This window comes from Spermophilus citellus, assembly GCF_964194105.1.
Source record: "Spermophilus citellus genome assembly, contig: SCAFFOLD_338, whole genome shotgun sequence".
NCBI lineage: Eukaryota > Metazoa > Chordata > Mammalia > Rodentia > Sciuridae > Spermophilus > Spermophilus citellus.
Window position 1 is genome coordinate 45,544 of NW_027673082.1, and position 12,932 is coordinate 58,475.

Here is a 12,932-nt window from a genome sequence, read left to right on the forward strand (position 1 = left end):
GGGCGAAAGGCCAGTCCTGCTTGGAGAATTTTGCACAGATGAACAGAGGGCAAGTCAGCCTCCCTAGGACTCTCTGGGTGGTCTTATTATAGGAGGGGGCCCAGGTGGTGAAACTTTCAAGAAATGACTTACATTTCCTAACATAAAACCCAACAAAACTTAGAATTCTGGTCACCCTAACCCTAACCCAATGCCCAGACCTCAAAAGGAAAAGAAAAAAAGCTGCACCCAAACCCTGCCATTCTGGTCTCCTTTTTGCCTGGAGCATATATCACCCGCTGTCACTCAAAAAGAAGGTTCCCTGGGCTCAGGCTGGGGAGAGCTGAGACTGATTGACACTCTGTCCAATCAGAAGCCCCCGTGTTGAGCGCTGTCCAATCCTGAGCACAGCCAGTGAGCAGGGGGCGGGCCTCCACGCTTGGAATGGGATTTATTTCTCCCAGGCTGCCCAGTTGGCCTCTAGTCTTTGCTCCATGCCAGGGATCCCATTTGGCCCTGCCACGCAGGGGCTGAAGCTCCCCAGGGCAGGCTTGTCTGCTGGGCACCAGGAAATGGTGAGTGTGCAGTGGCACCTGGTGCCAGGACAGGGAGGCTTGGTAGGGAGGCGGGGCAGGGAGGCCATCAGGTGGGACCCACTGTGGGGGAAACTGAGTTGGCCGACCCCGACTCTGGGGGCTCTCCACTTCCACAGGCCCGAGCCCATTGAGGACAGTGCCCCTCAGTCCCCAAGGCCAGCCGGGTGGAGAGTGTGACAGTGGCAGAGACCCCTCCAGCCTCCCCATCCCCTGGGGCAGCCTTAGCCCCTGCTCCAGTCCTAAGTGGCAAGTGAGCTTGACTGCCCAGAGTCTTCCTGGGCTGTGGTGATTGACAGGTGGAACCAGAGAATAATCAACTGCAAGCCAGGGGATGGTGCACACCTCTCATTCTGGTGGCTGGGGGTAGGGGGCTGATGCAAAAGGATTGCGAACTCAAGGCCAGCCTAGGCAAGTGGGTGAGGCACTTAGAGACTCAGGGAGACCCTGCCTCTAAATAAAATTCAAAATATGACTGGGGATGGGGCTCAGTGGTTGAGGGCCTCTGAGTTCAATGCCCAGTACAAAAAAAAAAAAAAATTCCAATCTCCAAACACCGTTTTCCTGCAGGAGGGGAGCTATGGTGAACAGGGACGTTGCTTATTCCTGAGCTAGTTTTGTGGAGTTTGTTTTTTTGTTTTGTAGTTAACAGAAGGGTGCTTTATCACTCAGCCATGTCCATGGTAGTTTTTAGTTTTTATTCTAACCGTGGGTCTAGCTAAGTTGCTGAGATTGGCCTTGTTAGGGTTTGATTGATAATGACTTTTCCGTTGCAATTAAGTATAGGATTTTCACATCCACGTGGATTCATGGGTGGACTTTATTGACGTTGTGATTCCTAGATGATAATTGTAACAGTACAGCTCCACAATGTACATGTTAGGTAATAACTCTTTTTCTCTTATAATTCAAAAGTTTCTTGGTTAAGTTTACATATATTTAACTTTGTGGATGAATTTTAGGACTGGATGTTTCATTAAGAGTAAAGCATGCTGGATTGTTTATTAGTGCATCATAGTTATACGAAATACCTCATGCATATGGCACCCGTGTAAAACTTACCCATGGTATTTTATACTATTTTTAAGCTGAATGTACCATGTCTATTAATGTATTACCCTGGTCCTATGAACTGATTTCAGCAAGTCCCTGCGGCGGGGGTCTATCATGTGTCTTTATTAGCAAAACAGTTTCTACAAATTTTTAAGAAGCACTTAAACTCTTTCAGTTTATTAGAATTATTTTTTTTCCTATCATCATTGATACTATTTAATTTTGTCTCTAATAGGATTTTATTTTACATATCTTGGGTTTCTAAAGATGTTGAATTCTTTTTATTCTCATTATTAAACACATGGGTATCTCCTGTACAAATTGGCAGCTCAAGTCTTCTCCCTGAATTTCCTCTGTGGTGGATTTCAGAGTGTTGGGACCGTGATAATCACCAGTTCATGGGCCCTTTTCCTACCCAAGCGGGCTGGGATCTGCAGGGATCTCAGGTTTTTCTCACCCTTGATGTTTTAATTCTTTTGGGGGGACATGGGGAGCATAGTGGATTGAATGCAGAGGTCCTTTCCCACAGAGCTAATCCCTTGTACTTTCTATCACTTATCTCCTGACAGATGCTGAGATCCTGAGTCTAGCCTTGAACTTATACCTCAGCTTCCTGAGTGGCTGGGATTACAGGTGTGGCCCTCCTGCCTGGGGCCCCCTGAATGTTCTAAATGTAAGGGAAGAAAAATGTCAGAAACACAACCCCGTCTCCCAGATGAAATCTGTACACTTGTATCAATGAATTCCTCAAATTCAAGTTCCCTGTCCCCATTTCCAGTAAAAATGTGTGTGTGTGTGTGTGTGTGTGTGTGTGTGTGTGTGTGTATGCATGTGTATTCCCTCTTTGTCTCCCAGGCCAGACACCTTATCAGAATGTCTTTGGGCTTAGTGTCCCCCCTGTGGACTGCATTTCCTAGGGGTCTCATGCCCTCTATGATATTTTCCTGGTCCTGGTTTGGCTCTACGTGACATGAGGATGCCACATCTGGCACATCTGAGGTTTCTTGAGCATCTGGTAAATATCAGCCACCTGTGGACCTATGAGCAGGTGCATTTAGGGGAAGTAGTTTCTCAGGGGAGTAGGTGATGGCCCTGTGGCTGGGAGGAGTCTCCTTATCCAGAAGCCACTTCAGATTTTCCCTCCTCCTTGTTCCTGTGGATACTTGAACATCATCGGGCATGCAGCCATTTATTAACACACTGGTTCAAGTTCCTTTGGAAATGCATCCAGAGTGGTTGTTAGCTTTTAAAGAAATCCATGCTATTTTTAAAAATGGTTGCACTAAACTGATATTCTAGCCCCATATGAGTGGGTCTCTTTCTCCATACCCACGTCGTTGGAGGACTGGTTCCTTCACCTGTTTGATAGGAGCCTTTCCCACAGCTGGACTCGGGCTGCAGAAGCTCTCCTACTTAGCTGGTGACTGAATTCCTGTTAGTTAGAACCCAGGCTGCCTGTGCTAACTGCAGGAAGGTGGTGTGAGCCTATTCTAGAAAGAAACAGGGTTTTGTCCCCTTTTGTTTCACTCCTGGTGTGGATTGTAGCACAGGGAAATACTCAGACATCAATGTGAAGCCCCTCCTTTGTGATCCAGGGAGATATGCTCATGCACAGTTGCCATTGCTCCCAAAGCTTGGTGGGTTAGGATTGAGTCCATGGAATGGGGAAAAATGTTGGGACCCTGAGTGCCTGGGCATACTCCTTCCAGAAATAACTGTTGAGGCCTGGAGTTATTACTGAGGTAGTGGGGAGAGGGCTCAGGCAGGGCTGCTAGGTGGACTGCATTTTTCCTGTCTATCCTTAGGGACTGGCTAGGGAGGAGCTCAACTGTTAGCAACCACAGTTTGCAGATCATTCTGGCAAATCCCTTTTAGGGATAAACTGGGACCCTTGAGACTTCACTCCCCTTCTGCCCTGGTCCCATGGATAAAGCTCACAACCCAGCACAGCCATAGAAAACCACCCTTTTCCTCTCATCCTGATACTTGTGTATATCCGGATCTTTCTTCTATGCACACCAGACAAATTGTATTTCCAGCTACAAGTCATTTAGTGTCCCATGTGCTCCATTTGTGACCTCAATCAGTCTTCCTCTACCCTGTGTGACACTGGATTGGGGTATTCTGTCCCAAATATGTGGCACATTGCTCAAGGCAGGACTAATGCCCAAGTGTACCCCAACTTTGCCTGCCCTTCGGATGGTAGATATTTTCTCAGTGATCCAATGCATAGGTCTCTCAATCCATGTATAACTTTATAGAGGGAGTCAAAACAGAAGTAGTTATTTATTTGGTGTATCCATGTGTGGAGAGAATCCAGGATCCTCCTATTCTGGTATAATTTTGAAACATAATCCTACTCAATATGTGCTTCTTTGGGGTGCTGGAGTGTAACACAGTACCACACACATCCTGCACCCTAGCCCTACCAGTGCTCTGTGCCTCCAATTCCCCACCTCCCTTCATGCTGGGTTGTCTTGTTCATTCATATCAAATCATCTGCTGGATATGGTTACATTTATCTAGGCCTTTTCATTGCACTTAATAATGACATTTACATACATATGGAGTCTTCTATGAAATTTCTGCATTGTGATTTTTTTGGTCCTAAAATCACTGCAATATGATGATTTTATAATCTGCATTAGTGCCTGGTATTGATAGTTCCTGCTTTTACTCTTATAGTTCAGAATTCTTGGCTAATTGCATATCAATTTAACCTTCCAGGAGAATTTTCAAACTGTTTTCTTTGGTCCCTTCTTCAATTACAAGGAAATCATGGTGAAATTGTGATGGGGTGTTATCCTAGATGAACCTGAGGGAAGCAATGCTCTTTATCATGAGGAGTCCTATCTATTCCCAGTGTGTGTAATTCAGTCTGTTATGTGCTCATCTGCATTTGCATTTTTTTGATTCTGAAGATGTACTTTGTAAGTATGAGTATGTGTGAAATGCAACATTTATGTGACATCTAATTAAAACTGACACAGTGTTTCATAGTATTTGTCAAACTGTATGCCAAATGGCAAACAAAAGGTGGCTGATTGCCAGAAATGGTTATTTTCCATAGTTTATTATTTATCTATTTCCAAATGGACATTCTCTGTCACCAGGCCCCAGGTCTCGGCTCTGGAAGAGCATGCTGTGTTCCCATATGAACAGGTGCTGTAGTCGACATCTGTTTCTGGGAGACTTGGATGCTCCCTAGCAAAAGAGCTTCCACAAATGAATAGTGAGGGGGACTCAGACTCCATCTTGCCTTCATGATAACCCCACATGTTCTTCAACACTGTCTCAATTTGTGTATACAATGTGAGTTTATTGTACAGTCTCTCCTTTCTAAAGACGTTGATTTCTTTGTGAGGATGGGACATTTAGATACCTGCTATTTTAAGGGACTGTTCATGGCTCTTGCCTGCGTTTCTCTCACAGTCTGTTCTCCTTTCTTACAAGTGTTTGGTTAAAGGTGAGGCAATTGGTTTCTTATCTGTCACTTCTCCTTGTACTCTTTTATGGAGTCATTTGATGAATAGAATTTTTGTTTTCATGTATACAATTATTTATAGATTTAAAATATTATTTTCTGTAACTTTGGGAAAAAAAAAACTTTCTTGTTGTTGTTCTTTCTCCTTTTGTAAAACTGGGGGTTGGAACCAGGGTGTCCTATTACTGAACTATATCTTCAGCCATTTTTACATTTTTACGTAAATTTTAAATTTTTTAAATTTAATTTTTAAAAATTACTACTGCCTATTTTCTTTTTTTATTTAGGCAGGGTTTCACTCCGTTGCTGGGGTTAGCTTCACAATTGTGATCCCCCTGCCTCAGCCTCTAGACCACTGGATATATCAGGTGTGTAGCACCACATGCATCCTATCTCACAATTTCTTTCTTCCTTTCTTTTTACAGATGTTTTTTAGGTCATGATTTATTTATTTATTTTTATATATTTTTAAACTTTATATTATTTTTTAAAATCCACGACAACAGTGGAATGCATTATAATCCTTATTACACACACACAGCATGATTTTTCATATCTCTGTATATAAAGTATGGTCACATCAGTTTATGTCATTATACATGTAAGCTTTTTTGCATTATAATTCTTAACACACATATCACAATTTTTCATTTGTATTTGTATATAAGGTATTTTGACACACGACTCAAGTCTTCATACATGCACTTTGTATAATGATAACCATCACATTCCACCATCTTTGCTAATCCCCTGCCTCCTCCCTTTCCCTCCCACCCCTCTGCTCTATCTAGAATTTATCTATTCCTCCCATGCTCCCCATCCCTACCCACTGATTCATCCTCCTTATATTAGAGAAAACATTGGACATTTTTTCTGGCGGGGGGGGATTGGCTAACTCCACTTAGCATTATCTTCTCCATTGCCATCCATTTATGTGCAAATGCCATGATTTTGTTCTATTTTAATGCTGAGTAATATTCCATTGTGTATATATGCCTCATTTTTTTAATCCATGCATCCACTGAAGGGCATCTAGGATGACTCCACAGTTTAGCTATTGTGAATTGTGCTGCTATAAACATTGATGTGGCTGTGTCCCTGTAGTATGCTGTTTTTAGCTCTTTTGGGTACAGTCCAAGAAGAGGAATAGCAGGATCAAATGGTGGTTCCATTCCCAGCTTTCCAAGGAATCTCCATCCTGCTTTCCATATTGGCTGCACCAATTTGCAGTCCCACCAGCAGTGTATGAGTGTGCCTTTTTCCCCACATCCTCACCAACAATTATTGTTGTTTGTCTTCATAATAGCTGCCATTCTTACTGGAGTGAGATGGTATCTTAGAGTAGTTTTGGTTTGTATTTCTGATTGATAGAGATAAACGGTTTTTAATGTTTGTTGATTGATTGTGTATCCTCTTCAGAAAAGTGTCTGTCTGTTCAGGTCCTTGACCCATTTGTTGACTGGGTTATTTATTTGTGTGCGTGTGTTCGTGTGTGCATGCTTGTGTGCTTTTTGAGTTTTTTTTAATGTGTCTTCTATTTCATTGCTTGACAAATGATCTGGTTACCTTGTGTATATCATCCTGAATCAGTTTGGGTAAATCACATGATTCTAGAAATTTTTTTGATATCTTTGATATTTTCTGTTTTATTGGAGTACAAAGTTTCTAAATAATTTCTAATTATCTTCTGTATTTCTGTAGTGTTCATGGTGATATTTCCTTTTTCATCATGGTCTTTAGTAATTTGAGTTTTTCTATCCTCCTATACAGTAGCATGGATAAGGGTTTATATATCTTATATACTTCTTCAAAGAACATACTTTTCATTTTGTCAATTGTTAAATTGCTTCTTTGTTTCAATTTCATTGATTTCAGCTCTGATTTTAATTATTTTTATGTGCTTCACTGCTTTTGGTGTTCATTCATTCTTTTTCTAGGACTTTGAGGTGTAATTTGGGTCATTTGTTTGTTGACTTTTTCTTCTTTTAAGGAATGTACTCCATGCAATGAACTTTCCTCTTAGTACTGTCCTCATAGTGTCCCAGAGATTTTGATACATTGTATCTGTGTTCTCATTTACCTCTAAGAATTTTTAAATCTCCACTTTGGTGTCTTCTGAAACCCTTTGTTCATTCAGTAGCATATTTTTTAGTCTCCAGGTGTGGGAGTAGCTTCTATTTTTATCATTTATTTTCTTTTTTTTCAAAGAGAGAGTGAGAGAGAGTGAGACAGAGTGAGAGAGAGAGAATTTTAATATTTATTTTTTAGTATTTGGTGGATACAACATCTTTGTATGTGGTGCTGAGGATTGAACCCGGCCGCACGCATGCCAGGTGAGCACACTACTGCTTGAGCCACATCCCCAGCCCTATCATTTATTTTCTAATTTCATTCCATTATGATCTGATAAAATGCATGGGAGTATCTCTACTTTTTTTGTATTTGCTAAGAGTTGCCCTGTGACATAGTATATGGTCTATTTTAGAGAAGGATCCATGTGCTGCTGAGAAGAAAGTGTATTCAATTGTTGAAGGATGAAATATTCTATGTATGTCAGTTAAATCTAAGTTATTGATTTTATTATTGAGTTCTATAGTTTCTGTTTGGCTTTTGTTTGGAAGATCTATCCAGGGGTAAAAGATGTGTGTTAAAGTCACCCAGAATTATTGTCTTGTGGTCTACTTGGCCCTTGAACTTGAGAAGAGTTTATTTGAACATAGATGCTCCATTGTTCAGAGCATAAATATTTCTAATTATTCTGTCTTGTTGGTGTATGGTTCCCTTAAGCAGTATGTAATGTCCTTCTTTATCCCTTTTGATTAACTTTCACTTGAAGTCCGCATTATTTGACATAAGGATGGAAACCCCTGCTTGCTTCCACAGTCCATGTGAATGGTATGTTTTTTAATATTTATTTTTTGTAGATGGACACAATACCTTTATTTTATTTATTTTTATGTGATGCTGAGGATCAAACCCAGGGCCTCACACATGCTACGCGAGTGCTCTACCCCTGAGCCCCAGCCCGAATGATATATTTTTTTTCCAACTTGTCACCTTCAGTCTCTGTATGTGTCTTTTCCTTTGAGATGAGTGTCTTTGAGGCAGCATATGTTGGGTCTTTTTTTTAGAAAATCCAATCTTTCAGTCTGTCTTTTGATTGCTGAGTTTTGAAAATTAACTTTCAGGTTTATTATTGAGACATGATTTGTATTCCCAGTTATTTTTGTTTATTTTTGATTAACTTGACTTGGTTTCTCTTTGATAGGTTTTTCCTTTAGAGTGATACCTCCCTTTTCTGATTTTTATTGTTCCTTTTCTCCTTATGGAATATTTTGCCAAGGATGTTCTGTAGTGCAGACTTTCTAGATGTATATTCTTTTAACTTTTGTGTATCATGGAAGGTGTTTATTTTGTCATATAAATAACATATCCAAATTGAAATCTGATTTCTAATCAAACTTTAACTTTGCTGGGCATGATTCTTGGTTGGCATCCGTTACTTTTAGAGCTTGGTATATGTTGTTGCAGGATCTTGTAGCTTTCAGTGTCTCAGCTGAGAAATCAGAGATCCTAATTTGTTTTCCCCATATGTATTCTGATTCCTTTTTCTTGTGCTTTTAAAATTCTTTCCTTATCCTGTACGCTAGACATTTTCATCATGAAGTGCCTCGGTGTGTATTTGTTGTTATTTTTGTACATTTGTTATCTTGTAAGTTTCTTGTATTTGATTTTCCAATCCACTCTTCATGTTTGGAATTTTATGATATTATTTCATGGATTAGATTGTCCATTTCTTTAGTTTGGTCCTCTATGCCTTCCACTAGCCCAATAATTGTCAAATTTGTTTTTGCCTGGTATTCCATAATTCTTGAATGTTCTCCTCATTTTTCTTACCATCTTCACTGTGTGTTCAACCTAGTTTTTTCAAGATTATATATTTTGTCTTTATTGTCTCAGGTTCTGTTTTCCAACTGATCTATTCTGTTGAAGATGCTTTCTATTGAGTTTTTAATTTGTTTTTTTTCCCTTCATTTCAAGATTTCTATTTGTTTTTTTTTTAAATTTGAGAATCTCTATCTACCCATGATGTTAAAAATTTATTTGATAGTCTCCTTTCCTGTCACTCCCACCCAATCTCTTTATACTCCAATAATCTTCCCTATATCTTTATGATATCCAATTCTTTTTTCCCTTTGTTTTGCGGTAGCTGCTACATGTGAAAGAAAACATTTGACCCTTGATCAGTCTGATTTATTTCACTTAGCATGATGTTTTTAATTTCTGTCCATTTAAATTGTGACATTTCTCAATAAATCTTATTTATAGCTGACTAAAAAACTCCATTGTGTGTATCATATTTTATTAATTAATTCATCTATTGGGGACTACTTCCATAATGGAAACTGCTTCCATAATTTGGCTATGGTGAATTGGGATGATAGGAACCAAAATGTGGCTCTATCAAAATATAGTATTAATTACAATTACAGATAGCCAATATTCATGGCTACTCGGACATGCTTTTCTGATACAAATATAAGTCAGGCATAAGAAAACAATCCACTGTTGATCATTATACATAGGCAGTAGCATATTCAAATAAATGTTTCTTATTATGGAAATAGTGTTATTTATTGGGCAAATATCACTTGCATTATTGTTTGTCTTTTTAAATCTTATTTTTATGAAGTTTATTATTATTTTTGCTATTGTTTGACTTTTTTCTTGTGCCTCTTACAAAAACTTTTTTCTTCTTCTGGCAAAATATAAGTAAAATCTAATTTACTATTTTTAAGGTTACAATCCAGTAGCTTTTACAGTAGTGACAATGTTGTAAAATGATCACCAGTGTTTAGTTTCTCATATTTTATACATAAAAAACTTCCTTCTAACACCCATTTACATTCTCCCAATAATTATAGAATTATATAATTATAGAATTTTTAATTTTTGCATCCCTTGTCACTTTTAATCTGTTTTCTCATTTTTACATTTTGTATAAATTTTAATTCTGTTTTGTTCACTAGACAGCAACCTTTACAAAGATAAAAGGCATAACAATTTGTTTCTTGTGGCTTTGACTTTTAAGAACGTACTGATACATGGGCTCATCCAGGGCAGAAAAGCGCTCTACCACTGAGCCAAAACTCCAGCACCTTTTGCTGAGTTTTAAGAGTTCATTGCACATTTTTTTTATTCCAGACCTTTATCATATATATATTTGGCAACTACTTAATCCAGTTTCTTCTCATTCAGTTAATAGCATACTTCCAAATACAGAATAGTTTTCAACAGAATAAAAATTCATTAAGTTTCTCATTTATAGATCCTGCTTCTGGCTTTGAATGTTCATGTCAAGAATGAAGCCACATAAAATTTCTGCTATGTTGTCTGTCACAAATTTAACATTTTCTTTCAGATTAATTATTTAATTTTTTAAAAGTTGTAAGTTCTGTGTCAAATTCATTGTTTTGCATACAGATGCCAAGATGTTCATAATTCATTAAAAAGATTATATCATCTCCAGGGAAGTCCTGCCATCTCTTGTGTGGTTTTTTTTTTTTTTGAGTTTATTTCTAGTTTTCAGTTCTATTTCACTAATATGTTTGTATACTCCTTGCCACATATCTCACCTTTTGGGTTACTGTAAGTTCATAGTTAATCTTGGTGTCAGATATTTCAGTCCTGTAAACTTATTCTACAGAATTGTTGACCATTCTCTATGCCTGCCTTCCCATATATATTTAGAAGCCAATTTTTCTATATTTGTGCAACAGGTTGTTAGGATTTTATCATGGTTGTGTTTAATTCAATGTTTAGAGTTGTAGATAACTAATATATTAATATTGAATGCTCCTTTCTATTGACTGCTCCTTTCTATGTTTGGTAGTTTTAGGTCCCCCAATTTACAGGAAGTTGATCAGCAGTGTACATGACATTCTGGATTTATAAGTGGCATCAGAATTAGGTGAAAGACTGCAAGTTTGAGACCTGAAATAGTGACACTTCTGCCAACCAGTGTCAAAAATGTTCTTTTTAAAACTACTTTTTAGTTGTTGATGTTCCTTTATTTTTTATTTATATGTGGTGCTGAGGATCAGACCTCGTGCCTACCAAATGTTACACAAGTGCTCTGCCACTGAGCCACAACACCAATTTTATTTTCTGAAAATTCACACATTTTCTTTTAGAAAAATATTTTTAAAAGGACATTGTAGATGAGGACCTTAAACTAACTCCAGGTATGTGTCTGTTAACTGATGAGAATTGTGACTCTGGAAGACTAAGCATTTCCTTTCTTTGCAAAAGGAATCTGAGGTGTGTGGACTTTATAGAATCATTTTCTTAGCTGCCCAGAATTAAATCACTCACTGCTTAGGAATGAGACTTAGAAGGCTACAATGTTACAGTGAGGGTGCTCCACAGTTTGGAAAATATATTTACTCTAACATGTCAGGATTTTTATTTTTTGTGTCTTGTGAACAGTGATTTTAATCATTTACTCACCTCATTTGTCTTGTTGTTGTTCCTTTGATAAAATCTTGATACCATACAATTTCAATTGGATCAAGTATTTTTTTTGCTATTGAAGATTTTTAATTGATTATTTGTGTAGATGGGGTGATTATGCTCTGATGTCAAGGTAATTCATCCAATAAAGTAACTATGTTTAAGTAATTAGGATTCATCGACACATGGAGTTCCCACGTGGAAAAACTCTGGACAATTCTGGTGTGTCATACTGATCTCATCTTCCTTTGGCACACAGAGATGACAACAGTTCTGTGCCTCATTTATGACTAATAATTTTATTATGTATTTCTCAAAGCCATCATTTTCCTTGTTTATATTTCCTTGGTTGTATGAGTTTTAAGTAACTATTGTTACCATTATTTTCTCAATACAATTATATTAAAACGTCTTTTTTCTTTTATTAACCATTTCTTTGTCACAGTCTTTTGAACACATATGTGCTGCTGTCTGGGCCTCTATTGTACCAAATTTATTTACTCATTGAACTGCTTATAGAACTTTAAATATTTCAACTTTGTCTTTTTATGAGTTGGAAGTGTCATTTTACATGTCTCCAAAAGTTAATATTCTATGAATATTTTACACATTAGGAATTTGCCTGGATGATACTTGAAACTAATTGTATTGAAGAGCTCAATCTATCTCATGGATAAAAAGCAGAGAGAATAACTACCAGACTGTTTTGAAACAGTTTTGAAAACCTTTTTTACCACTCTTTTTGTCTCCTTAGGCAGCATCATCTTATGAGAATATTTTGACAAGTCTGATTTGCATCTGGAATGTCTGCCAAATTTCACATTCACTGATGGCAGAATAGTTAGCAGTTGGGCTTTTATTCAGTGCTTGGGATTTGGTATATATCCTTCACTTCACTCTGATATGGAATATATATACTGTTTTTGGACTTTTGTATTTTCCTCTGAATTAGAAAATTGAAAGTATCTTATTACATAATTAAAGTCACTCTCCTACATGACAGTCAGTTCTACTAACTCTAAATTCAAATTAAAAACTGAATAATGGTTTGGTCAATGTGCTGTTGATCTATCAATTATTATTTCAGGAGCCATTGACATTTGGGGATGTGGCTGTTGATTTCTCTGAGGAGGAATGGGAATGCCTGGATCCTGCTCAGCAGAATTTATATAGAGAAGTGATGTTAGAGAACTACAGCAACCTGCTCTTTGTGGGTGAGCATAACTTTCCTTCAGAATTCCTATGTATCATTTTTAATTTACTTTCCTTGAAGTATATTGTTTGGGAACTTCTCCACAAGAATGAGTTTC

At 37.9% G+C, this 12,932-nt stretch overlaps 1 protein-coding gene across 1 annotated transcript in view; it reads left to right on the forward strand.

Moving 5' to 3' along the window:
- Nucleotides 1-12,932, forward strand: part of LOC308640134 (zinc finger protein 253-like) — a gene marked incomplete at both ends in the record, with an annotated part of 81,457 nt that overhangs the window by 28,839 nt on the left and 39,686 nt on the right. Inside the window, one exon of the mRNA XM_081312153.1 lies at nucleotides 12,710-12,836. Within this exon, the coding sequence (XP_081168279.1) occupies nucleotides 12,710-12,836 (127 nt within the window). The remainder of the gene's footprint in view (nucleotides 1-12,709; nucleotides 12,837-12,932) is intronic.